This window comes from Parasteatoda tepidariorum, chromosome 9, assembly GCF_982258835.1.
Source record: "Parasteatoda tepidariorum strain Cologne lab strain chromosome 9, Ptep-v5.0, whole genome shotgun sequence".
In the NCBI taxonomy this organism is placed as follows: domain Eukaryota; kingdom Metazoa; phylum Arthropoda; class Arachnida; order Araneae; family Theridiidae; genus Parasteatoda; species Parasteatoda tepidariorum.
The window spans coordinates 66,065,451-66,092,563 of NC_141763.1; the positions used below are offsets into that span (position 1 = coordinate 66,065,451).

Consider the following 27,113-nt stretch of genomic DNA (forward strand, 5'->3'; position numbering starts at 1 on the left):
TTGGGCCTTCATGGACATACTGAGTCCTCAAGATATTGGGAAGCAAGAGAACTTTTAAGGCAATGACTTCGGTCTTCTTTCTTTGTTATCCTACGTACATTTGCATTCGTTATTTATTTCATCTTTCTATTTGTACCTTTTGCCTTGCCATTCGAAATTTAAAAAAAAGATACTTGGATGTATAAAAATATATTTAGCTACGCATAAACAGGACTAATCTTTAAATATTTGAATATTAATTACATTTTGTTGAGGAAGTCAATTTATTGCATATTAGATACATTTTATTAACTTCGTAGATGAAAACTTTTTCATTTTATTTTATAATTAGAGTTGGACAGCCAATCCAATTCTGAGTTTACGACTATCAATGTTCAACACCATAGCCTTGTAATTTTGAACCCACTTTAGAAGACAAAACTCCTGGATCACACATCTAGCATTCGTGGAGGAGCTTTGATGGTACTAACCAGCATTTGTGTTACATTTAGAGGAAAACCAAGAAAACCTCCCACGGTTAGCCCGATGGAAAGGGGGTTCTAACCCATGATCCGTCTACCACTGAGAATATTTTACGTTCGCATTGTGGTTGATGCTAGCCGGGAGCAGAATTTGTATCAACCAGCCACAGTTGGGATTCGAAACTGGGTTACCTCATTGGGAGGCGAACACTCTATCCCCTGAGCCACTACGGCGAAGATGAATACTTGATATTTTCTCTCTACCACGCATAACCCTAAAAACCACTCACAACGTGAGCGCAAGTACCATATGTTCAATGCTGTGCGCAAGTGTGCTTAAAGCACCTTTGACCAAAGCGAATCTTCATACATCTTTTATGTTTGAGGCTTTGTATCTTGGAAATTATCTACTTTGTAAACTACTTAACTTCTGCGGAGAATGTTTTGAACAACATAGTTGATTTTTAGCCAATTTGACAGAGAATTAATTTCCATAAGACTTTATGCTGAGTCCTTCATCCGTTTTTGTTACATGGTATGGCATATAACAAAATCGTTCTGAAGCAATAAAAATATTCATGTCGTTTATTTACATTTTGAGTACACATTAATGTTTTCTGTACAATTTTGTTTGGTATCCTTCAAAACCTAATTTTCTCCTGTGTTTCCTTTTCTTGTCTCGGGCGTGACGCTTCTGTAGATATGAAATGCCATTGAATATTCGCGCCTCTAAAAAGTCATAAACTTGTATCAATGATATCCCCAACCAAAGTCCAACATAACCTCCAATCCAACTAAGAATTCCAACTGGCTAAAAAATACAAAAATAATTTTTTGAAAAGTCTAAAAGAAAATGAACAAAAAAAAAATACATTGTATAAATACAATGCGTTCATTTCAAATTTACTGACTAGAGGTAAACATTATTAATACATGATAAATACTTCACTATTTAGTAGAGTTGCACTACAAAGTTACACTGCGTTTGGAAACAATGTAGTGATTGATTGAGTTCTTTGATTTTAACTTGATTAGTCTATCGTTATTAACAATATATTATATGTTTAATTTCTTTTTAATGATACAAAAATCCAGATTCAGTTTCTACGTAAAAACTTACAATATTCAAAGCAATGAAAGTAAAAGGTGTTATAAACTATGTCTGAAAGGAAGAGTAAAAATGACAAAGAAGCGAACTAAACGAAGGAAATCATACTCTGGTAATCCTAAAGTGGCACTATGTGAAGGTACATTGTAAATTAGAGATTTCTTTAGCAGCCACAGAAAAATTAAATTCAAGACTTTTATCTAATATATAGTAATTATTTTTGACGGTAATTATCTAATTTTTAGTAAGTATTTTTTCCCTTAAGGTACGTACGTCGAAGATATGTAAATTACTTTCATTCAATCGGAGCATTGTGTGGCTTTATTTGTAGGCCTTCCAAAAGATAACGTTTGATTGTGTAATTCAGAAATATGCAAATGACTACATTATGAATAAAATGTGTAAAAAAAAACTCCTTTTTTTATTTACATATAGGAAGATCATTAATATAAAATGTATATTTAATTCCATATAAATATTCATTGTTAAAGTTTATTTCATTAAGATAAACATAGCTCAAATCTAATATTTTTTTTTAAGTTATCTTTATCTGACTTTTATTACACTTGTTATTTTAAGTGAGGCTCATTATTATTTTAAATAAGGCTCATTATTTTCTTTGAACATTAAAAAAATTAAAGTAGCTCTTGGAAATACTTCATTTCTTTCATTTTTGACCGAAAAAATTTATGTTCATCTCACTGTACGAACAAACAACTTTAGTTAAAAGTAATGAGAAAAAAAAACTTCTAGAAAATAATTCGCCAAAGTTATTTTGAAATAGATATTACCTTCAGCTTATGATAAATAAGTAGAAATGTCCCCAAAAAGGGACTGGAATACTAATGGATTATGGGTAACCCTATATATTTTTTACTTCCATGATTCTTGGTTAACTAGAATTGGCGTTTGCCATTTGGAAAGCTTTTATTACAAATTGTTGACAGATGCATCGAAAAGAAGGTGGATAACGATTAGATAACTACAATCAAAGAATTTTCCTACAATGGCATCAAGGAATTACTATATTTACATTTCCAATAAAAGCTATTTCTATTTACTTAGGCTAATTGGTAAAAAACAGTAAAAAGTAAAAATAATGAACAGTACTTTTTTGGTTACATTTGTTACAGTTTTGTTTCCTAATTTTTTATTCTTACAATGTTCTTTTGATAAAATTTATGTAAAATATCCTCTTATGTTAGAAAAATATGCCAATTAGCCATTTGTTACTGTTTTGCTTCCAAATTTTATATTCTTACAATGTTCTTTTGATAAAATTTATGTAAAATATTCTTTTATATTAGAGAAATAGGCCACATTTCTTTTAAGTTATTTGATGTTCAGAAAGAAAGTGTTTTCTTTTTTCATGGAAAGAAGAATTTTCTCAAATAATTTACTTTCATTTAAACGTTTACCCTATAAAAGTTTTCTTTCTAAAAATGGGTCTAACTATGGGAATTATGTTCGTTTATTTTAAGAGTTTTACTTTTTTTTTTTTAAATTATCAAATGTTTTGATTTATTTTTTACCAAATATGACTAGTTAAAAGAAGTAAAAATATGACGTAAAATGTTGATAAAAGTTAACAAATTATATATATATTAAAATTCTTACCTCCAGTCGAGGAGAATAAGTAAAAGTACTGATTTCCATGTTTTCTAGAAATATCTGTACTAGAGTACTGCATCTGTAAAAAAATTGAAATAACGAATATTTAGTGCTTACTACAATTACAATTTTTTGTTCAAAACTAAAATAGCATATTTCTTGCTTATTTTTCTTTCTTTTAAATGATTTTCTTTTCATAGATTTAAATTAACAATTTTTCTTTTTATTTAAATAGACATCATACATGTTAATTCATAAAGTTATACTTTAAGCAAATAACAGAATAGTTTACTGCTTGAATAAAAACTTCAAACGCTTTAAAAATGCATAAATAGGAAATAACAGCAGCCCGTCTAAACTTGACAGACATGAACGAAAAGAAATAAAAGTGATTTAAATCATAAAACTTAAAGTTGCAACGAGGGAAGAGAAACTAAAGGTGAGAAACAAAACTAGAAAAACAAGTCAAGAAAAAAAAATATTTAAGATATTACGGTACGGAACTCTTATTTACTTCACCCATAGCTGCACAATGGGCTATTGGCGACGGGCTAAGAAACAACCCTGAGGATGATCCGGAGACAGCATATATACGTTACATCACGTTTTACAATAAAGATACATCCACACACCATTAATCCATCCGCAGATCGTAATATTGGCCTGAACCAGAGAATGATCAATCTCGTGTTAAACCCCATTACCCCCAAAAAGTATTGATTTGTTATCAGAACTTGGAGGACTTTGTGACCACGACTGATTTAGCTTGCACCACTCACAATTTGGTACATGATGAGTCTTTAAACTACAGGGGTTGAACTACAGGGGTTGAACTCACGGCCTCTCGGACATAGGCCCAATGCCCTACCAGCATGGCTATCCCGGTGCCGTAAAAAGGTGAAAAACAGGAGTAAAAATATAGTGACTGAAAAGCGCAAATCATACTTTTTTTGTTTTTCCTCTTTATTTTTCCTTTCTTTCGTTGGCAACTTTACGTTTTATATTTTATATCAATTTTGTTTTTTTCTCATTCACGTCTGACAAGTCTTGAAAATGGGCGCCTTGAAACACGTCGACTGTTATTTCCTATTTATACATTTTTGAAGCAAATAAAGTTAGGATTATTTAATTGAAACAAAATAGTTTGGTTTCTATAATTACTTAAAGCTATATTTTTCAAAACTATTGAAATTATATGACTCAATTCATTATTTCAATAAAGTAATCAAAATGCTTAGTTTTAATTACTTTGATTATTTTGTCTGATTTAGTTCTTACATACTAAAATTTCACTTTACCTTAAAAATTAACCTTTTGAAAGTAGAAAAGAAAAGTGTGGAACGCATAATGATTGAAAAGTTAGATTTGGTTGTTTAAGTTGCTCTAATTCTACTCTAATGGGCTGTTCTCAGATAAAAATTAAGCATTTGTTAACCTTTAGAAATCCATTTCTTTTTAAAATTATTTCTGTCCCTTGTCTAATATTTTTCGAAGCAGAAGTGGTACACTAATTACACTAATTAGCTGATAAATCATTTAAAAATAAATAATAATCACTACAATCATCATAATAATAATCAGAAATAAGTCATTCAAAAACAAATTTCACATAACTAACTAATTATCTCTTTTTATGTAGGACAGAGTTATAAATAGATCGCAAAGGTTTATAATTCTTAATTATCGGACTCATTTTTTAATTTTTTGAATTCCAGAAATACTTCCCAGTCAGCTTTTAATTTGCAAAAAAACGTGGTTTTAAATACACTGGTTATCATAAATTAAGGAAAATTCACAAAAATCGCGATAACTCAAGAAATTACACATGGAATTTTATGAAACTTACCCACAATATACAACACATAGTAAGGTATTAAACAACATAAAAAGAAATTATCAGACATTAATAGTAGTATAGAAATTAGCACATGTATAAAATAAACAAATTGGAAGTATCGGTTTGCAATAGAAAAAGTACCTTTAATATGGAATATGATTGCCTCTAGAAGCAATACAGCACAAACAGCGATGTGTGATGCTTTCAATTATGCGGTCTATCAGTTCAATAAGAAGTGAGAGCCATTGCTCTTGTAAAGCAGTTGCAAGCGTGGCAAGGGTCTGAGGGGGCGGATTGATGGCAGATACACGCCTCCCTAGAGCATCCCAAACGTGCTCGATAGGATTCAAGTCCGGGGATCGAGCTGGCCACTCCATGCGAGTAATTGTTTCCTGTTGAAGATAATCATCAACAATGCGAGCTCTGTGTGGTCTTGCATTATCGTCCTGTAACAGGAAGCAATCACCAATTGCCCCGGCATATGGGCGCACATAAGCATCAAGGATGTTGTCTCGATAAACCTGAGCATTCACGGTTCCCCTTGGAAAGACATGGAGGTATGTGCGCCCTCCTAAGGATATGCCTCCCCAAACACAGACACTGCCTCTTCCGTATGCATCTCTTTCACGGATGTTTGATGGATGATAACGGGTCCCAGGTTCTCTCCATATCAAATAACGTCTACTGTCACTTTCTAGACTAAACCTGGACTCATCCGTAAAGAGAACAGGCCTCCATTGATCTGACGTCCAGTGGACATGTTGTCGGGCCCACTGCAAACGGTCTCTCCTATGGCGTGATGTGAGCGGCACGCAAATGGCTGGTCGTCTCGCATACAGACCACCTTCGTGGAGCCTTCTGCGCACAGTTGACGTTGACACCAACCTTCCGGTGGCTGCAGCAAGAGAGGATCTAAGATGTGTCGGAGTAGCGGTTCTATTCCTGCGTGCACTTAATGTCAAATATCGGTCATCGGCACTGGTCGTAACAGTTGGCCGTCCTTGACTGAACCTCCTAGATGCCGAATCTGTGGTTTGAAATTGCCTCCAAAGTCTATGAACCACAGATGGACTCACATTTAGCCATCTGGCCACTTCTGATTGACTCTGCCCTGCCTCTAGTCTCCCGATGGCTCTCCATCGTAGTTCTTCAGGCAAATGATGCCTAGAGGTCATTATTACGAATTGGCTATCTCAGATTTTCAATGTCGCAATCACAGTAAAATTTGTGTGCTTTCTCTCAAACTTGGACTTTTATGCTCCAGGCAGATGACGTAAGCCGAGTGCAGCGCCACTAATTTGCATATTGCAATTTTACTCAGCTACTCTTAGTGGACAACATATGCAAATTTTGCACGGTTTGGCTTACTTTTGAAAGAGTTATCGCTATTTTTGTGATTTTTCCTTAATTTATGATAACCAGTGTAGATAAAAAAAGGAAGTAATAAACTACAAAAAAGAATCAAACAAACCTCATTAAAAATTTGAGATGAATTTTACAGATTTTTATAATAGATATATATTTTACTCATAGTAATATGAGTTTGTGACTTACGCTAAGTCATGGGCAGTAATGCAATCCTTCTGAAAAGAAAATATTTTTATTAAAAATAGAGTTATAAATTCTTTAGGTTAAATACATTTATTTAAAATATTTGCAAAATATAAAGGAAAAATTCTTTATATATTTATGAATAATCACACACTAAAAGCTATACAGACTATAATAATACAGACTATAATATTTTTATTTTAATTTTGAAATTTTGGTTTTCGTTTAAATATTTTGGAGCTATTCCTAATTTTTGGCCGCTATGGGATGCTAAATGATCAACCTTATTTCGACGGAAATTCGACTTTTTAATTATAGTACATGAAGACAAATATGAACGTAATAACCAATTAAATACAATTTTAATTTTAAAATATTTAATAAGAGGAATTATTTTTGTGATTAGATTATCATTAATAGTCTTAGATAAGATCATTATAATAATTTAATGATCAAATTATTACATTTTTTCATTAATAATCTTAAATTAGATTTCATGTTCGACGCAAATTTGCAGTCCTGGAGCTTTATCCAGTTTAGTAATGCATTTGATTTAGATGTTCAGACATAAGAGGAAAACAATCACTATTAATTAAATTGCTGTTTTCTTTTAAATTAAAACTAAAGCACTGCTAAAAAAGTCGAAAATATTTAATTAGGAAAACATATTTCTATATTAACCAACTTAGTTATTTTATTTTGGTTTCAAGATCTCGACGGGAAATACTAATGCAATTTTTTTATAAATTCATGTCTTTTCCATAAGTTGTCTATTTACTGCAGTTCGGCAGTGGACTGATCATTAAGACACTGTTCTCAGTAGTTTACCGAAGTCAAACGTCACTGATTACGGTCAGTGTGAGGGTGGGTGACCACTTGGATCAGTCTGCGTCCGGTCAGAGGGTGTGCGGTATTGCTCCTCTTTAAACTGCTCTACCGTAAAATACTAGACTTCGCGTTCAGGCTGTCAGGCTACCGAAGTGGGGGGCAAAATTGTGATCTTCCGATCATCCTTAGGGTTGTTTCCCACACCGTTGCCAATAGTCCATTGTGCAGCTCTAGTGCAACATAAATGGACTACAACAACAACTGTTTATTGCAATTTGAGAAATTACATTTTTTTAAGAAAAGGAAATTTCTTACTGACATTTTTTAAAATAATTTCATAATTGCAACCGAAAAATTAAACAAATAATAGATTTTTGATTGAATTTAAATCTAGTTAAAAATTTCAAAGAAATCCTAAATTACGGAATTTCTACAACTCTATTATAGAACCCTTGGATTCTACCGGACACAACTTGAAAACTACTGTTTTAAGGCACATAGCAATTTAAGAAAGAAAACAAAACTTAGTCACTTGAAGAAACTCATCAGAAACTCAAAAATATTGTACTTCAAGATAATTAGTGTATCAGAAAAATTCCATACCAACTCAGTTTCAAGCTTAATAAATATTTTCATTGAAGAATTTCAGTTTTCTTCCTCGATGGACACTTTAAAAAGTCACGAAATATCATCACTTAAAAAAAGACAATTTTAATTCCTAAAAAAAATTAAAAAAGTCAGAAAAGGGGTATTTTAATTTGTGATCAAAATACGCCTTTGTTTTTTGTTAAAATTACATATAATTTCCATTTGTAAGATTTAAGATGTTACAATGTTATACAAACGAGCCATGTAGGCTCAGAGGATAGAGCGTTCGCCTTCCAATGAGGTGAACCGGGTTCGAACCCCAGCGATGGCTGGTTTATACGGATTCCATATACTGGCTCACATCAACCACAGCGCTGAACTAAAATATCCTCAGTCGTAGACGGATCACGGGTTAGAAACCCTTTCCTTCAAGCTAACCATGGGTAGTTTTCGTGATTTTCCTCTCCATTTAACGCAAATACGGGTCAGTTCCATCAAAAAGTCCACCACGAAGGCAAATTTCTCCCAATACTTGATCCAGGAGTTCCCTTGTCTTCCGAATTGAGTTCAAAATTACAAGGCTACTGAGTTGAACCTTAGTAGACGTAAGCCCACAATTGGTTCGGATGTTCAACGACTTTTATAAAATAACCATTTATTAACTCTATGATCACGATTTTTTCCTAGAAACTCTTAACTTCAAAAAGAACTATAGTAAGCAAAATAATAAGTATTTACTGTACAATATCATGCAAAGCTTTAACAAACTCAAACTTTTGTACTTACGCGGAATCCTTCGCTAAAAGACTGCTGTACTTGAAATTCATAATTATCAAACCTAATTTTTTTTTGAAAATAAAATAAAGACATTAATTATGGTGTTAATGCAGAAACCTTTAGTTTAAATGGCGCGTAAAATGAACATAATTTATATTTATAACTGAGTGACAGTTTAACTGATAAATTTAATCCTAATAAAAAACCATATAAAGTTATCCAATATAAAGTCATTAAACTTAATCCTGTAATAAACCTTCCGCAATTAGCTTTTTAATTTATTTGCATTTAAGTTATTAGAATAAACTGCATTGAAACTACTATACATTTAAAATATCACAACATGTAGCTTTTAAGCTCTTAGGTAATAATTTAAAAGCAGTAGATTCAATTCTATAAATCAGCTGACTTAAATTTACATGCATTTAAACTATGATAACAGCTTGCACTTAAACTATTACAATATTTTGCGTTTTAACTACTGTATACACTTAAATTGTTAAATAAATAGTATAAATTGGAAGCAAATTCAGTCTTAATTTTAAGGAGTTATTAATATGGAACATGACATAATTTGTGCTACATTTTGAAATGCATGGCCTTATAATTACTAATAATTTAAGAGTAATGATTTATTGTTTCTGGTGCATTATTTATGTTAAGCCGAATAAACAAAACCCAAGCAGCTAAACCCTAATAGCTTTGACATTCAAGGTTTTATTTGTAAAAAGTACAATTAATTAACTATGCCTGTTAATGCGTTTGACATTACTATCTAGACAAATTAGGTATTATTTCCTATATTTTTTGTGCTTAACTGAATGAAATAAAAATAGTATCGACAGGATTCCAACGTTATAAAAACAGCTTAATTAAAGCTTTTATGTACAAAAAGTACAGTTTTGCATCTATGCTTATTTAAACGTCTTCAGATTACTAAATAAGATAAAGGAGGCATTTGATAAGTTCAGAGACACGGAATTTTTGGTGCAAGCTCCAAAGTTTTTAAACATGTGAAACAATCGTTTGACTGTCGACTTTTCAAACAGTTCAGTTTATAGTTTTCACGTGACATCTATTTTTTTTTTTATTTAATAAAAATTATTTTTATCAATATTTTAAATAATTCTGTTAGAAAAAGACTACAACTGAAAAGATTAAAACCTTAGAACAATTTTATAGCGTGCTTTTAAAACTCTAATCTGGAAACTCTCCAATTGTTTGTAAGCATTTCTTGCACAAAATAAAGTCAATAGAGCTAATAGTATTTAAGATAGTTGTGAGTAAGAATTCAGTTTTAAGTTTAATTATGAATAAAAAAAAGGTATAATCCAAAGTGTGTACTTTTCATAATACCTTCAATACTCTTAAACTATAAGTCTCCTGACTTAGTTTTAAGTTTTTTTAGATTTAGCGCAAAAACGTGCATGAGACACAACGCCTCACTTGTCAAGATAGCAATGCCATATGTATAAAGATGTATAATTCAAAAATTGCACTTTTTATACATTAAAACTTAATAACATAAAAAACATTAGCTCCATCGTTTCGGGATTTGCTCATTCGTTTCAGCGTAAATAATTTCATCAGAAATAATACATCGTTTGTCTAGATAGCAATATTTGAGTCAACCCTCTCCTTCCAAAGCTAGAAATGGAATGTAGAGTGCCACAATATCGTAGAATCATGTTCATATCATGTACTAATATAATTAAGAAAATGTCATGCTTTTGTCACAAAGTGCACAATTGTACATTTCAATAGCATACTATTCCACTAATAAAAATAATTTCACTTACTTGCACGGCATTCCACACTTCTTTGCACATACAGGCATAGCTTCCTGGTGAAATCGAGGAATGACTAAAATAACAAGGTTAAATTGTTCTCATTTAAATATTTAATAAACTCACAAAATATAAGCAATATATAAAAATTGCTAAATAATAATAGATTCTAATTAGCAGTTATAAAACGTTCATTCACAAAATAAAAATAAAAATATTTTCAACTTCATGTTTATATGAATGGTGTTGTTAAATTAAACATTAATTTTATTAGCTAATGTTTTGGAATTACAGAATGAAAAGGCACACCATAATATTTATATATATTTTTAAATTTCGTGCCAAAAATCAGATCAAAAAGTATACACATTAGAATCTGCAAATCATTATTTAAGCGATGAAAAAACGACGCTTAAAATCTGTCTAATCATCATTAAGGATCTTGGGATAAAAATGTTAAAACCAGTTTGATTGTTGGCCAGCATGAAATTCACTTGACTGCCTTTCTCCGTAACTATTTCCCGTATTTATATTTCATTAGTTGTTTTTCTTTACTTTAATTATTATTAATTATTAATTATTATTACTTTAATATTACTATTACTTTAATACTTATTATAATTACTTTTATTTAATATTAATTTGGGATCTCTAATGAGTTGAGTCTCTAATGACTTGATTGACATATTTTAAAAAAATTATTCTGAAAATAAATATTAGGAGTGCTTATAACGGAACACCAACTATGAATTCTAAAATAAATCACCTTTTTCACATATAGTTTCATTGTGTGGATAATCTACGCGAGCATCTACACATCCATACAATTCCAAAGAGCGATCAAGTTTGCATTTTTCTTTGCACATCTGTAAGATAAGCAAAGCAAAGATAAGTAAGATGAGAAAAGCAAAGATAAGTAACATAAGCAAAGCAAAGATAAGTAACATAAGCAAGGCAAAGTAAGGTAATCAAAGCAAAGAGAAGTAACACAATTAAGATAAGCAAAGCATCATCATTACTAAATAGATAAAATCAATACATAAACTAACTGTTCTTATCATGATGAAAAATTCTTCTATTAGATACATAAGCGACATCCTATTTTTATTATGTTAAGCACTAATGACTCCTAAAGCACCTCGACATAATGTTATATAATCTATGAAAATTCTTTTCTCGCGTTTATAACTGGAAAAGCTGAAACTGAGCTCTAAGTTGGGCAGAAATAAATAATGCAATCTATATTCTTATTTTCGTCATGCACCTGAGAAAAAATTATAGTCGAAACTACCAGAATATGGTGAAACTCCCCGAGTTTCTGGCCCTATTTGAAGACGAAAAAGTTTTTACCGAAGCACTTTGATAATGATTTTGATATAATTAAAGCAAATATGGTTTAATAATATATGATAAAATTTAGTAATTTTGTTATCTTACAGTATAGTATAACAATTATTCATTCAGTTAAATTTACTCAACCTCCGGGCAGCGGACCGGTAGCGGGCCGTGGATCAAATGTCACCGGGCCATTCAAGAAGCGTTAAATTATTTCCCTTTTATTTACTGACGTGCATTTCTTTTGGTTTTATGTGACTTTCTATGAACCATAGTTTGACTGTGAGCTATGATAAAATTTAATCTGAGATAAACCTAAAACTAAGATCCGTCATCTAAGTTTGCACCCCTACAGCACATGAAACAATATTTTGTTCAGAAGACATGCTTAAATACAATTGAATTAAAATTTTCAAATCAAAACCTTTTAAAATGTAAACAATTAACGTCCGTCCCCCTTTCAGCGAGCCCCTGCAGAATCATCAAACGTTAACCGGTTCGCGGCGACAAAAAGGTTGGGGAGCATGACATAAAAACCGTTTATTCGGGATATAATAAGAACTGTAATTTTGAAAATCAGAATTTCTGGTAAATCGTTACCGTAAATAGACGTTGGTAAATCGAGGGAAAAATTATCACATCAAGGGTTCAAATTCAATCAAATTCAACTTCGGCAATGCCAAAATTATTCCCACTCTAGCCACATAAGCTCATTTTGATGCTCTGGAATCTTTTTACATTCATTCAGACAGATTCCCTTGTTAACGATATAAGTTCCTCACCTCCACTCCACAGTGCGTGAAAATGCATTTTACTTTGATTTGCCCTTATCCGCCACGTTGGTTTTCTTGCTCTGTTCTCTTATCTCGTATTTATTTTTCAGATTCACTCTCGGCTACTTTGGTTTTTCTAGTTTTGTTTTTCCATTTGTTGTCACCAACTTTTCGTTTTATATTTCGAATCACTTTTGTTTCTTCTCATTCACGTGTGACAAGTCTTGAAAATGAGTGTCTGTTTTTGAGCACTTGAAATATGCCTACTATTACTTCCAATTTGTACGGTTTTGAGGCGAATTATTTTTTTAATTAAGTCATTTGAAGTTGTATTTAATTTTTAATTATGCTTAACTGATGCAGGACATGGATGCATTATACCAACAGTGATTGGCCAGAAATTTTTTTGACCAAATTTTTTTTAGCATTGGTATACTACTTTTCATTTACCTTACTTGCATTTTTTTCTTCATTTTCTGCATTTTTTTTATTATCTTGCTTTTTTATTTTCGTTATTTTTCTTCGTTTCTTAGCCATTTTATGAGTTTTTGCTTGAATAAAGAATTTAAAACTGTTGTATCTCTAATGAAGTTTATTAATACGTATATGGACATTTAGTCAATGAATTATATATTCCAAATAAAATTTTCAAATAACACTGAGCTTTGTATAAACCAAATCCTGGAGTATATAAATTGAATGAAATACTTATAAATCAAACATTTCGCAGGGTGCATATGTTGCACAGTTTTAGAACTTCATTTAAAAAGGGTACCAGCAAACATACAATACCAGAATTCTTTCAACCCATGCGCATAAAAGACATATGGTTGACATCAAAACAACTGAATCACTAGTACGAAAATATTTTCAAACTTTCAATATTTTTCAGAAACGCCGCTGTCAAATCGGTTTACTTTAATTTTGTGTCTGTTAGGCTATTTGCGTTGGAAAAGAGTTGAAATTTCGTTTGACAATTCCATTTTAATAAATATTTCTGATAATGATTAAGAAATGATTTAAACAGAAATTGTCATATTGCTTAGAACTTAATTCGAGCAATGTTCACTTTTAATAATCAGAAAATGATCAGAATTTTAATTGATGATAAATTCTGTTAGGTGAATGAATGATTACTAATTATATTTATGGTTATCAGAAAACAGTTTTAAAAAAAACTTTTAATCATTCAGTATGGATCTCCTAAACAAATTTAAGTGCTTTAGGTAATCGGAAAGTGGTCAAAATTTTAAATGAAGACAAATTATTTTGGCGAAAATGTATGAATGATTAGAAATGCCATTGGAGTTATTGTGATTCAGCTTAGAGATCCAGTTTATTCTAGCTAGTCAGAAAGTGTTTGGAATTTCGATTGATGACGAATTCTATTTGGCTAAAAAATGACAATAAATATTGATTATCTCAGTCAGGAAGTAATTGGACATTGCACTGTTATCAAATTGAGAACTATAATTAAAATTAGACTGCTCTAGCTAGTCGGAAAGTTTTTATTGCAAGATTCTAACGTCATAGACACGAAAGTGAATCTACGACGTCAAATAAATGTACATTTTTTTAATTGGAACCAAAAATAATTAAAATTTTATATCAGTTATAAGTGCTATCGTTTACATGAGATTTCCAGATAAAACTATAATTATATAAAATTAGAAAATAAAATTACAAACCTTTTGGGTAATCGGTCCTTTTCCGCCATTTTTCCTCCACTCCTCCATATAATCTTGGCATCTACTTTTATAAGGAGCTTTAAGTAATTGTAATCGAGTCTGAAATAAGTGATAAATAGATCAAAATAAGGTATTCTATACCGGGTGTCAAAAAAGTATGAAAGGGACAAATATCTCAGAATATTGAATGCAAAATCTAAAAATGTATCTGCGAAATATTTTCAAAGGATACATTTAATAATACTTAACTTGACCCCTCAATTTCCCCCTGTGGGTGTGAGGAGGGGGCATCGTTTTCAAAATCTTAAATAGACATTCCGATTTTTTGTTGCAGATTTGGATTATCCTGAAAAATGCACCCCGATACTATTTACACGTTAATGCATTTTTGCTTACAGCTGTAATTTCAAAATGAAGCCAAGAAAAAAAATGTTTAGCATGGAGATATTTTGTGATGTACAAGTCTGATCGAAAAAACAAAAGTATGCATGTTGGATGTTTAGAAAACCTTACTTAATGTCACCAAATTCGTTCCCACCTCCAAACTCTACCAGAAGGTTTAACCAGGTGTTGCTTCAGATGGTGAAGTGGAATCAAATTTGGTATCATTAAATAAGGTCTTCAAAACACCAAACGTGCCCGCTTATATTTTTTATTATCTGTCTTATTATATTTGTATTATCTGTTAAGTACATCTCGAGCTATATGCATTTTAAAATTTTTTACGTCTTTTTTTGCGGTTACCACGCTATCTGTGAGCCTAAATACATCTATGAAGCAAATTGGTTGTTTAAGACACTTTTGTCCTTAACAACCAAATCTGCAATAAAGTGCCTATAAGTGCTAAGTTAAGAATTTGAAGTTGACCCTACAGAACACCAAGTGGAAAGATTAAAAATTGAATCTGGTATTATTGAATGCCTCTTCTTGAAATATATTTCACGTGCGAATTTCTCAATTTTTGATCCGATGCTTATTTTTCGAAATATTTTACTGTTTCTATATTTTAGGACACCCTGCATGTAAATCAAGTAAAAAATTTTGATGCAAAAATTATTAATGCAACTTAAAAGCAGCAATCTTTGTATGAACGTCATAACGTTTTGACGTCAATCGTCTTTGTCATACATTTTTATAAAAAAATTGTAAATAGCGAGTTTCTAAACAAATTATTACTCAAAAAAATTTTTAGCAAAATATTAAAAATAAGCAAAACTCCTCTGTTTCAATATTTTCGGACACCTTGCATATGAACGATGGCAAAAAATTAAATAAAAAATTATTAATGTATTTTGAAAACAGCAATCTTTTCGTGTTCTTTGTACATTTTTAGGAAAAATTTTAAATTGATAGTTTCTAAATACAAATTATTACTCAAAATAACTTTGAGCAAAATATTATATCGAAACAAACATTCCAAATTGCCTCAGCAATTGCAATTTAAAAGACTTTAAAAAAACTAATGATTAAATTTTACTTATGAATTTTTGTTTCAACTGCTCCCTTTACTTTGCTTTAGTATTATATTCAACATACTGTGTGTGTAATTCATAAAATAATTACCAAATAATTTTACATTTGAAGGATTTAAGCCAATATAGTTGAAAAACCTCGTTTTCAAATTATTCAATAGAGCAGCGGTTCCCAATTTTTTTCGACTACGGAACCCAAAATAATTAACCTTCTTTTGGCGAAACCCCGACTTTATAATTAAAGTTAAGGTAATAGTGAACGTTATAACCTATAAAAGATTATTTGTAAAATATTATAAAGAAGCAATGTTATAATAATATTAATGGATTGAAGATTTTTCATTGTCCTTATCATTACTTATCTTTAATTAAGTTTAATATCCGAGAATTAAATCTGCAGTCCTTGTTCTGTAGCTAGTTTATTTATGAATTTCTTTTTGGTGTACTATATACATAAACTGAAAAATGATTAAAATAATTCGAATTATAGTTTAGCTTGAAATAAAAACTTAAAAGAACAGTTATAAACGTTAAAAAAGTGAAACACTGTATTTTTGAAAAAGAAATTACCTATTTTATTTTAATTTGGAAAGCACGATAGTAAATACTAATGCAATGCTTTTCGATATAAATGCTTATTTTTCTTAAATTTGTTTAATATATTGTTATTGGAAATGCTATATTTTGTTTTGCTAAATTTCCTTTCTATTTCTTAGAAAATTTAATTTAAAAGATTACATAAGGGCTATCCAAAGATTTAATAAATTATGAATTATACTTTAGATCTTATTATGATCAGAGGTTTCAAAACTAGTTATAGCTAGTTATAAGAAGTAATAACCTAGCGGAAGCCCTTTAACTGAACCACGGAACCCTAGGGTTCCACGGAACACCACTTGGTAACCCCTACAATAGATCATTGTTGGTAAGAATCATGTATATATTATAAATATAAAGGCAGAAGTTTACCATTGACATGTAAAATCGGTATATAGCACCCATGTCTAAAATCTGTCCATTACTCATAGGAGAGGGGATGTGATATGGAGAATGTATACTGATTTGAGCACCCCTTGATAAATGCTCAGGATGATACTCCTCCACTTCTAAGTTTAAGATTAACCGAATCACTGAAAAGATAAATTCAACGAATATATAATAAATTCAATATGTTTCGTGATATGTTTATGTATTTCATGTATATATTCATGATAAGATGTTTTATATTCTAGCAAAATGAAAACACAGGACCAACCATATTCTTAATGCTAATATAGGGTTATATTAATTCACCCCTATTCTTCACTAAAATCAACGTTCTTTTTTAAAAAATTTTAAGAAAAAAAAAAAAAAAAAAAAAAAAAAAAACACGGATTCAGTCAAATTTTTACCCAAACCGCCAAATCTCTACTACCGTAATGGTAGATTTCATGCGCAATAAATAAATATTTTTTTGTACATCATTGCGAAAAAATAAACGGACCACCCTGAATAACTAATGACCTCATGATCGGATCTTCACGTTCTAGGACTCAATCTTAATGGTACAATAGGGGAAGCTCGCTTAGCTGCGTATGGTGAAATTTCCAGGATCGGGTTCTTATACGATTTTAATCCTGAAGATGTACCCTAACTCTCCTAGAGGTTTTTTGCAACGTTTACTTGACCTCCTGCTGTGTGTAATGTTTTTAAAATTGTACAGTGCAAAAAATTGAAAAAAACTAACCACACTGAATAATCTAATAATCGGATCTTCACGTTCTAGAACTCAATCTGAAAGATTTGACGGGGGGACCTCAAATATGCTAATTTATTAGAGCAGACGATATTTTAAGTTACTAAATCAGACACAAAACATACTTTCACTAAATAAACATACTTTTTTTCAATGGATTCGGATTTCTGACCCAAAGTAATCGGGAAATATGGTTCCCTTAGTTTGGTCAAGAGAAGAGTCCCTAATTTGAACCCCTTGATGTTAATTTCAGTTTTTGTGTACATCGCCATGCCTCGAGAACTTTTTTTATGTGAATTCAAAAAAATTTGCTCACAATTATGAGATTCGGTTGTCCAAAAATAATTCCATGCAGAAAATAAATTTTAATTCATATTTATTATTTTTTATTATTTTAATTAATTATAGTAGAACAAATTTAGAAAGTTAAGGTATACAAATTTTTATATCCTTTTAAAGGACGTAATTTTGTGTGGCAAAATTTGAGCGAAATCGGTCGAATAGAACTTAAGAAATCGAATTTTAAAGAAGCCGTATTTTTAAAATTCGATTTCTCAGGAAATACTCGACCAACTTTGCTAAAATTTCGTATTTTGAATTATAAAATTACGTCCTTTGAAATGATATAAAAAATTTTATACCTTACAACTCAAATTTTTTTCGACCATTATTAAATAATATAATAAAAAATAATAAACATCTACTAAAAGTTATTTTTTACATGGAATTATCTTTGGGTAAACGGATTTTATAATTGTGTGCAAAAAAATTTTTCAATTCGTTTAAATAGTTTTCAAGATATGGCGAAATATCCAAAAAATAAAATTTACATTAAGGGTCCAATTTTTGAACCGTTTTCCTGATTAAACTACGTGAACCATATTTCCCTGATTGCGGCTACTCCCTATGTTTTGGGGGTCAGAAATCCGAATCTGACCAGAAAAAAAAGCTATACTGCTTATTCAGAGGAAGCACATTTTTTGTGTGTCTGATTTCGTAACTTAAAATATCATCTGTTTTAATTAATTAGTACATTTGAAGTCACGCCCTCGAATTATTAAGATTGAGTTCTAGAACGTGAATATCCGTTCATTAGATCAAAAGTTATTCAGGGTGGAAAGCTTTTTTATTTATTTATTTTTATTTATTTTATTTTTTTTTATTTTTTTTTATTTATTTAATTTATTCATTTATTTTTTATTTATTAATTTATTTTTTTTATTTTATTTTTTTATTTTTTATTTTTATTTATTTTTTTTTTATTTTTATTTTTTTAATTTATTTATTTTTTTATTTGCACTTTAGCATCCAAATAGAGTCTCGGTGCTGCCATCTAGTGTGGCAGAAACTAGACGTCCAAATTAACAAGACCAACGGTATCTCACCCATTGTGGTGGTCCTGAAAGAGTGGATACCACCTCTGGAGAACGCACTAGGTCTGCTTATCGGCAAGACCGATTGTGCAGCTCATTGGAAATAAAAAAAAAAATTTTAAAAATAAAAAAGTTTTTTTATTTTGCGCACAGTACAGTTCGATAAAAAAAATAGAAGAAAAATGTCATTTTAAAAAAATGCAGCTTGGATGGAGGGAGACCGATGGCAGATTTGAAATCAGTGACACGAAAGTATTTAATATTCGTTAAAAAAATTGCAAAGCAGAAAAAAAAATAAGATCGAAACACAAATTATTATGCACTGGAATGTTGTTAAATTAGTCGCTAGACACATAGCAATAAGGCGAAGAAATCTTGTGTTGAAGACGAGTTATCTCGTCCGTTGCGATCACTGAGTAAAAACTTGAAATGTTTCATTATTATGGACTGGAATGTCGATAAATTAGTAGCTAGACACATTGTAATAATACGAAGAAATCTTGCGTAGTTAACTCGACGGTCGCGATTACTGAGTAAAAATTTGAAATGTTCGGATAAAATCTGTACATACCTGTAGATACAGGAACTACCTTTGGTTTAGTATTTGGATGTCCGTCTAAAGAATACATCGTGAAACAATTAAATGGCGTTGTATGAGAATGACTCAAAGATTGAATCAGAAGAGCACGACTTCTAAAATATAAATGCATTTATATTACGAAGTGTTTCATTAAAAGATTATTACGATTATGTAACTAAGAATTACAATAAAGCTGTTAAAATCCAGTTTTTTACAATACGTTGAATGCTTTTAATTCATTCAGGAATCAAACTAGTGGAAATCTTAATAAATAAATTCGAATCTTGTTGTTTGGAACTATTTTATAACTCTCCTATAATATATCTTTTCCCTTTGAGTCAGAATTTGTATTACGCATATTTTCCATACTTTTTTTCATATTTTGTATTAAGTTAGATAAAAACAAGTGGATCAAAACCGAGACTTTTGGGACAGTAACCAGAGGCTGTCATAACCATAGAAAAGAGTATACTTCCCAACCAGAGTGGGTTTTGAAGCTATAGTATGTATATATTACTCAGAAAACAGACAACCTTGCAGCGAGCATTCTGTTATCGTTTATATTTGGTTGGCATAGAAAGAGTGACTAATTAATCCCTTTTTAAACTTAGTAGAGCTATTAGTATGAAAATCTTGTTTCCTTAACACTAGAAAGACTGAAACTTAGTACATACCTATATTGCCCAAAAGCAGTGAAAGTAACTGGATTGTGAAAGAATAACTAATGCATACCTGCCAACTTTCACTCTTTCCGAGAATGGAGTTTTAGAGTGGTTGTAAAACAATAAACGAAAAACAATCCGACTCAAAAATATATTTATATTTTGATCCCGTTGAAATTCGCTTGAGCAAGGATTATTATGCTTTAATATATTTATTGTAATTATTTATGTGTAGTGGTGGTCAAACTCATCTATAATTATCATTATAAATCAAAAAGTTAATTGGAATAACCTGAGTATTGCTACCACTTTAAATATAAAAATAAAATCTTCCGGAAAATCCGGAAGAGTTGGCAGGTAGGGCAAAAAATTTGTTTAAAATTAATTTTTACTATTATTTATATTAATTACAGTAATATAACGAGTTATTAGTAAATATTAACAATAAAAAAGTTAAATGTTGTACAAAAAGGCGCAATATTCTAAGAAATTGTGTCCTTACATGCATCATTGCTTTTTTAATTGAAATTAAAAAGCACTCAAAATGACTTCCTTGGGCAATCTAGTGTTTAAAGATTGAATAAAGGTAGGCAAATATTTTATTTTAAAAACAAAAAATCTTATTTTTTAGCTAATACTGTAAACCTTTTTTTTCTTCCTTTTTTTCCCTTCTAGCTTTGTCCAGGCTCTCAAATGCAACATTTTGTTTGTGTTTAAAATTTACTGATCAAGCCAACCTTTACTTTTAAAATGTTTAAAAAAAGTATATAAAGGCCAGTGCAAATAAGCTTTGTCTCAGTGATGGGCATAAAATGTAAAATAAACCTTGAGAAGAAAATTTATCCTCGGTTTGAGAACGCTTTCCACTCTTGATTTGCGAATGACGATTCATCCTCGATTTCAGAAAGTTCTTCTAACCTTTGTTTTATAAAGGCAGATTCAATCTCGCTATGAAAGCGTTGTTATGCAACTTTAATGATAATCTCAAAGCGCTTAAACTAGCATAGTTAACTTTAACATTGTTTCAAGTTTGCCTCATTTAAAAACCATGTTGGGCTTTGTGATAAAGGTTGTTGCTGACATTAAAATCCACCTTACACTGCTACCTGGGTAGTGGTAGTAAAATGAAAATTGTTTGAAACTGAAATGTGATAATAAAATAATTTATTTCATTTAGATAAAATGATAAATGCAGTTTTGGTTATGAAATTGTTTTAGTTCAGCATGAGTTCGTATTAAAATTCATTAATTTTATTAATTTATATTTTATTCAATCACCGTTTTCTTCATTATAATTTTGTGTAAAATAATTTTTGTTAAGCTAAAGGGAAAAAAAATATTTCAGAAAAATACATTTAATTTGAAACTACTTAAATCAGAATTATTCAACCACATAATTTTGAGAAGAATTCAAAATAATTAAAATCAGTAAAAATGTTGCTGCAAATTTTACGTATTTAGCTTAAATATTTTATTTTAAGTTTTCTAATTAGTTTCAAATTTCCATTTGATTCGTAAACTGGTTACAAAATGTCCATTATGGTTGCCAAACCTGGTTTCACGATTTCAGGCATGAATTCATACCGGCTTTTATGTTTAAACTGGTTCTGGTATCATTTCAACTGATTCCGATATCATTACGATATTCTCATTCTGAACATTTTTCCTTTAAAGGTATGATCTCTAACAACCGATGGCAGTTTCTCAGTATGAAGATCTTTTTTTCGATGAAAGCATTTCTACGTTCGATAGACTTCCCGAAGAAAGGAGATGGACGTTTAATTTAACGGTCCAACTCTACGAATTTTGCTGATGTTTATTCGAATTTTGGAGAGTGGGTTTTTTTCCCTCAGAGAAGGGATCTGGCCGAATAAATTAACGGTCGATTCTCAGGATGTTTCGGAAAATTTCTTAGAGAGTAGATTAATCGAGATAGAAATTAAGTACAAATAATAACTTTTCTAAAAAAAAACTAAAGAAGAAGTTTCGCGTGCTTAATCATTTAAGTATAGACTTAAATTTTAGAAATCTTCCTCAAGGTTTTTGAATTAAAATTAAGCAATGACGTGTATACATATCAAACGCAGGACAAATGTTCTTATTGTAAATTTTGCGAAAAACTTACCAAAATTACTTCACCAGTTATAAGAAATATGAAGGAATGCTTTCTAAGTCCAGGTGAAGTAAATGTCGTGAATAGTTTATAATTGACAGAGGACATAAATTTTTAAATTCTCTGTGTATGTAATTAAAACCAATCATTGGTGCAGAGAAAATGCCTTTCAAAAAATATCCGATGTTTTTTGGAATTTCTCCGCATATTTAACGGTTTGAAACCGCTTTGTTAACAAAACGGTTTTTCTCCGTTTTTCACCCAAATAACAAACGGATTAAAACAATCAGTTGAAATTCTAGTTTTTGCCATGCGGTTTTGCGTTCCCTACTACAACTTTACCTTTTCTCCAATCATTTTATGATAACTTGTTCTTACTTTACTTTTTAGCAATTACTTTATGATTTTGAACATTGTAAAAATGAAATTGCGTTTCGACTTTATCGTGAAATTGATAAAATATTGAAGCGAAATTTTCAATATCATAATATTTTCCTTGCAAAATACTTGAGCAACTGTGGCTCAGGAGAGAGAGTGCGCACCTCCGAATGAAGGGACTCAGGTTCGAATCCCAGCGATGACTGGTCGATACGAATCCTACCGACATAAAATATTCACATTTGGTGAGAGTATAGATTTATTTCGTAAGTTTCCCAGATTAAACTTGCTCCCATATGCTTAAAATCTGTTAAAATGATAGATTTATATATGCTGTAAAAACTTTTGTTACGATAAAAAAAAAAAAAAAACAGTCTGATTACTGATTTTTATCGTAATTTTTATTGCTAAAACTTGTTTTTGTATGATAAAAAAAGTGTTGAAGCTACGGATTTACTTTCTTAATTTTGCTGTGTTGCATAAACAACCCAGCTGCCAGTTTTAAACCGTAAATTTTACAAGATTTTTTTTTTTTTTACAGTGTGGTCTTATTACAAATTTAATGAAAATTTTGATACCAATATCTCTTTAACAGTTATAACATTTTTTAGGACTATTTTTTTAATCAATGTAAGGAAAATAATGGTGAATCATTTGTGATTAAAAATAGTTGGTTTCGGGTCGCTAGCTCTCCCCCCGACTATCCCGCAATATAAAATATTTAACAGTTCTATTGGTTCCACCTTTGGCATACTACCAAATAATATTCTTATGGTATGTTTTATATTAATTTCACGTTTCGACAGTGAATGAATATTTTATTTCACACGACGTGTATATACGTAAAATGCATCGCAATAATGATGTGGCCCGATGTGTATGCACATTAAACGTACTTAACTGGGTTAAGCCAATAAAAAAAAGTTTCACAAAAATTCCACAATGTTCATGTTACCAGTGATTCTGAGCAGCATTTTTTGCAATATTCAGACCCCATAAGAGTTTGCTTTGTTTTCTGTTCATGTGAGTGTTTGTCCGTGTAAGATTTTGTTTACTAGCGATCCCGGTTTACACAAGAAATTAAATTGACCGTTAGAGCTTAATATTGAATTCTTACGTGCAATTTTCTTCTGCACCATCTGTTTCAATGACACAACTGCGTATGAGCCCACGAAATTGATGACCAAATTGGCGTCTTTCTTCTCTGTCCAAGTTATATTCGCTGACAGGATGGATTGGCAGCTATAAACAGTTGAATACAATAACAACAAAAAATAAGCTACGGATAAAAGTTGAATCATTTCCTTCTTAATTAGATGATTATTCCAGAATTTTATAAACCTTCGAGTACTCAATTGCATTTTTTTTTTCAAAACATTTTTAAAACTTTTGTTGTCATGGTGTTGTTTTGGTCACCTTGAAATCGTGTTATCGTTATTTGCTTTTCATTTATTTTCGTTGGAATTAAAAATAGAGATTTGCAGACATCTAGCAAAACATATATATATATTTAATGGCGGGCACTTGGAACTATTGTCCATTGGCCACAGAAAGTGCCAGAACTGCTAACTCTCTTTTCGTTACCCAGTGGGCACCTGTGGCGAAGCCACGGCAGTGGAGCAGCATCGCCCGCGTCACACTACCACAACCCATTTATAGGACGGGTCACATTCACACATTCACACACAAAGGAGAAAGAACATAAAACACAGATAGAGAGAAAGAAACATCCATGCCTTGACCGGAATTCGAACCCAGAACCTTTCTGGTGCAGGGACAGTTCCCTGCCTCCTACACAGGCCGGTCGGCGCAAAATATATATATTGAAAAAACGATGCAATGCTGTTTTATTTATGGCGTAAACGTGTAATAGTTTTAAATACTATTTGATTTCATTGTGTTTCTATAGAAAAGTGTAAAAGTTCATCTGATATCGCATTAAAATGTTTTATGTGGGGGGAAAAGTGGGCTAAGACCAGGTAGATAAGATTTAAAAGCCTGTTGGAGTTAAATTGTTCAACTTAGATTCTATCAGATTTACAGGAGCCGAATTTAAACTTTGTGGGTCCCTGAGCTATTGGAAATAGTAATAGTACCTCTCATTCAGCTGATTTTTAGTAATTTTTTTTATCGCTTTGAAAAAGAAAAGTAAAATTTGACTAACGGAGACCCCTAAGCGTCTATTTTTTTTCCGATGAAATATATTATGATTACATACCGGTATGTTTTTCTGCCCCACAAGACGACAATATTCCGGATACAGTTGGCAATGTCTTGGATAATCATTTATTGTTGCACATTTAGAAGGATATTTTCTGCAGTAAGGACCAACACGTATTCTGAAAATTGAAAAAGAACACAAACAAATAGTTTTCAGCAATTGCAATCACATACACGTAATAAGGATATTTTTGTTCTAAATGTAAAGTAGTTTTCTTAAGAATTATATTCTGAGGAAGCATTTATATCAGAATGCTTCCAAAAATCTGCGTTAATCTAAGAATATATATTTCTGAGACAACGGCGAACATGCGTACATTGAAATCAACTTTAAAGAAAACATTATGCTGATATATTTTCTGTATGTTCCATTTCATATTAAAAACCATGACTATTTTATTCAAGATAGAGATGTTGTATTACGATGAACTCGGTTTTCAAGTGTGCACTGCTGTGAGAAACAACACATTTTTTTTTCTTCCGATTTCCATATAGGAAAAAGAACATAATTTCCCCTTTATATTTATAAAGCGCTATGTGTGAGCTACCGACGGCCAAGTTATCTGTTTCCAATTTAATCCTGCCTTACACTTTAAAAGAATGAAAGCGTCTTATGGCCTTTTTATCTACAACGCCCCCTTAAATTTTTTTTCTTAACAGCTTGCTATTGAAATCATAATTCATTGTTGTCAATGACATTAAAAGCTATTGCATTTCCTTTTCATTTATTAATTTTTCTTGCATCTTGCAAAAACTCTCAGATCAGTCTAGAATCTGTTGGAAAAAATAGATAAAATATTCCAACGTATGTATTTCAAAACAAAATAGTTGCACAAAATTACCGAGAAAGAGGTATTTATTTCACCTTTTAGCTTTTTAACATTTTGTTTTTAATAACAAGCTAGTCTGCAATTGTGAATCTTCTGTCATTATTACAGTATTCTTTTTAATTATTATCACATTTTTTCTTATTAAGGCTAACAAAAATGTACGAATTTAATTTTTTTTAAAACAATAGACAACATTTTCAATTTGTAAAAGAATTATTTTTCGTTTGCTTTTTTTTCCTTAATTAGCAAAGAAAAATAGTTCACTCTTTTTGCTTTAATTAACGTCAATAATCTGTAAAAGGCTTAGAGTTGGTAACAATTTTTTTCTTTCTTTATTTTGCTTTTCCGACATCAATGTTAATATTGCTCCCGAAAAAATAGAGTGCAGTTATGCATTATTTCAGCTTTTATAAGGATTATAAACATACAAGATGTTTTTCCCCCTCCGCTTTTTATATATATTTTAGAAAATAAAATCAAGAAATTATCTAAAATAGAGATCTCAAATTATTAATTAAGTCAGGAAAAAAACCTTTAACGAAACCTGATGAATAAATTACGAGGAAACATTAAAACATTAAAACCTGCTTGATTACAGACGAAAACTTAGAAAGTGCAAAAGGCAATAAGAAACTCTTTGAAATGAAATTTTTTATTAAATTCCACTTTTCTTAATAGTGATAAAATTTTGAATTTACCATCACTTAAATAAAGTAATTGTGATATATTTTTGTTTTGTGTACCTGGCAATTTCGATGCATAATTATTAATTTGCATCGAACTTTCTTCAGGCCTGTCTACTTTGCTTCAGGCCTGTCTTTGCGTTAAGTAAGAAATATATGGAGAAAAATTTAAATATTTGTGAAATAATCTTTGTCTAAGAATACAGAATGTGTCACTTAAGAAAATTGATACTTGACAAGTTTGGCTTACTCGAAATAGAATGGAAAGAACAGCTGCTAACATAAGCAAATGCCACTTTTCAACAACCCATTAGAGTCGAGATACCCACACTACGTCACTTCCATGTATCTCACTGCTACTTTACTTTGTTTACTTAATTTTTAGCAAGTATTTTACAGTATATATATATATATAATAAGAGTGGTTATTACAAAACACCTTGTACAGATAAATAACATAAGAACTTAAACTTACTCGTTCAAGTTGCAGACAGTAAAAGCTGGAAAATCTACTTCATGAGGTTGACTCACATCTAACTCTACAACTGAAGGATATGCCAAATACATTTCAAGAAACTTTGCACTCTGAATAGCAAAACCTACTACCATAAGTATTTTGAATATAAGACGAGCTTGAAATCGACAAAAAGACAACTTCTTATAAAACTTCTTCTCTATTGGTTTGAGTTGCTTATCAGGAGTTATCGTTGAAGAACTGAACAT

The 27,113-nt window shown here is 30.8% G+C and overlaps 1 protein-coding gene across 1 annotated transcript; it reads right to left on the reverse strand.

Moving 5' to 3' along the window:
• Positions 1 to 383: 383 nt before the first annotated feature.
• Positions 384 to 27,113, reverse strand: LOC110282383 (degenerin unc-8-like). The gene is made up of 12 exons (XM_087151450.1): positions 26,866 to 27,113; positions 24,876 to 24,996; positions 23,775 to 23,899; positions 19,496 to 19,617; positions 16,786 to 16,946; positions 14,345 to 14,443; positions 11,315 to 11,414; positions 10,561 to 10,624; positions 8,771 to 8,822; positions 6,572 to 6,600; positions 3,187 to 3,259; positions 384 to 1,272 (listed from the first exon to the last, which is right to left on the reverse strand). The coding sequence occupies exons 1-12, from the start codon at positions 27,111 to 27,113 to the stop codon at positions 1,069 to 1,071; spliced, it is 1,398 nt and encodes a 465-aa protein (XP_087007576.1). The 3' UTR covers positions 384 to 1,068.

Excerpts from the sequence above, each read along its gene's own strand:
- LOC110282383 (XM_087151450.1), bottom strand. The coding sequence starts at position 27,113 with ATGTTCAGTTCTTCAACGATAACTCCTGATAAGCAACTCAAACCAATA. Across the intron at positions 19,618-23,774 it reads GGTGCAGAAGAAAATTGCAC|AAGTCGTGCTCTTCTGATTC; the intron begins GTAAGAATTCAA and ends TTTATATTTTAG. Across the intron at positions 16,947-19,495 it reads GGTAGTTCCTGTATCTACAG|TGATTCGGTTAATCTTAAAC; the intron begins GTATGTACAGAT and ends TTATCTTTTCAG.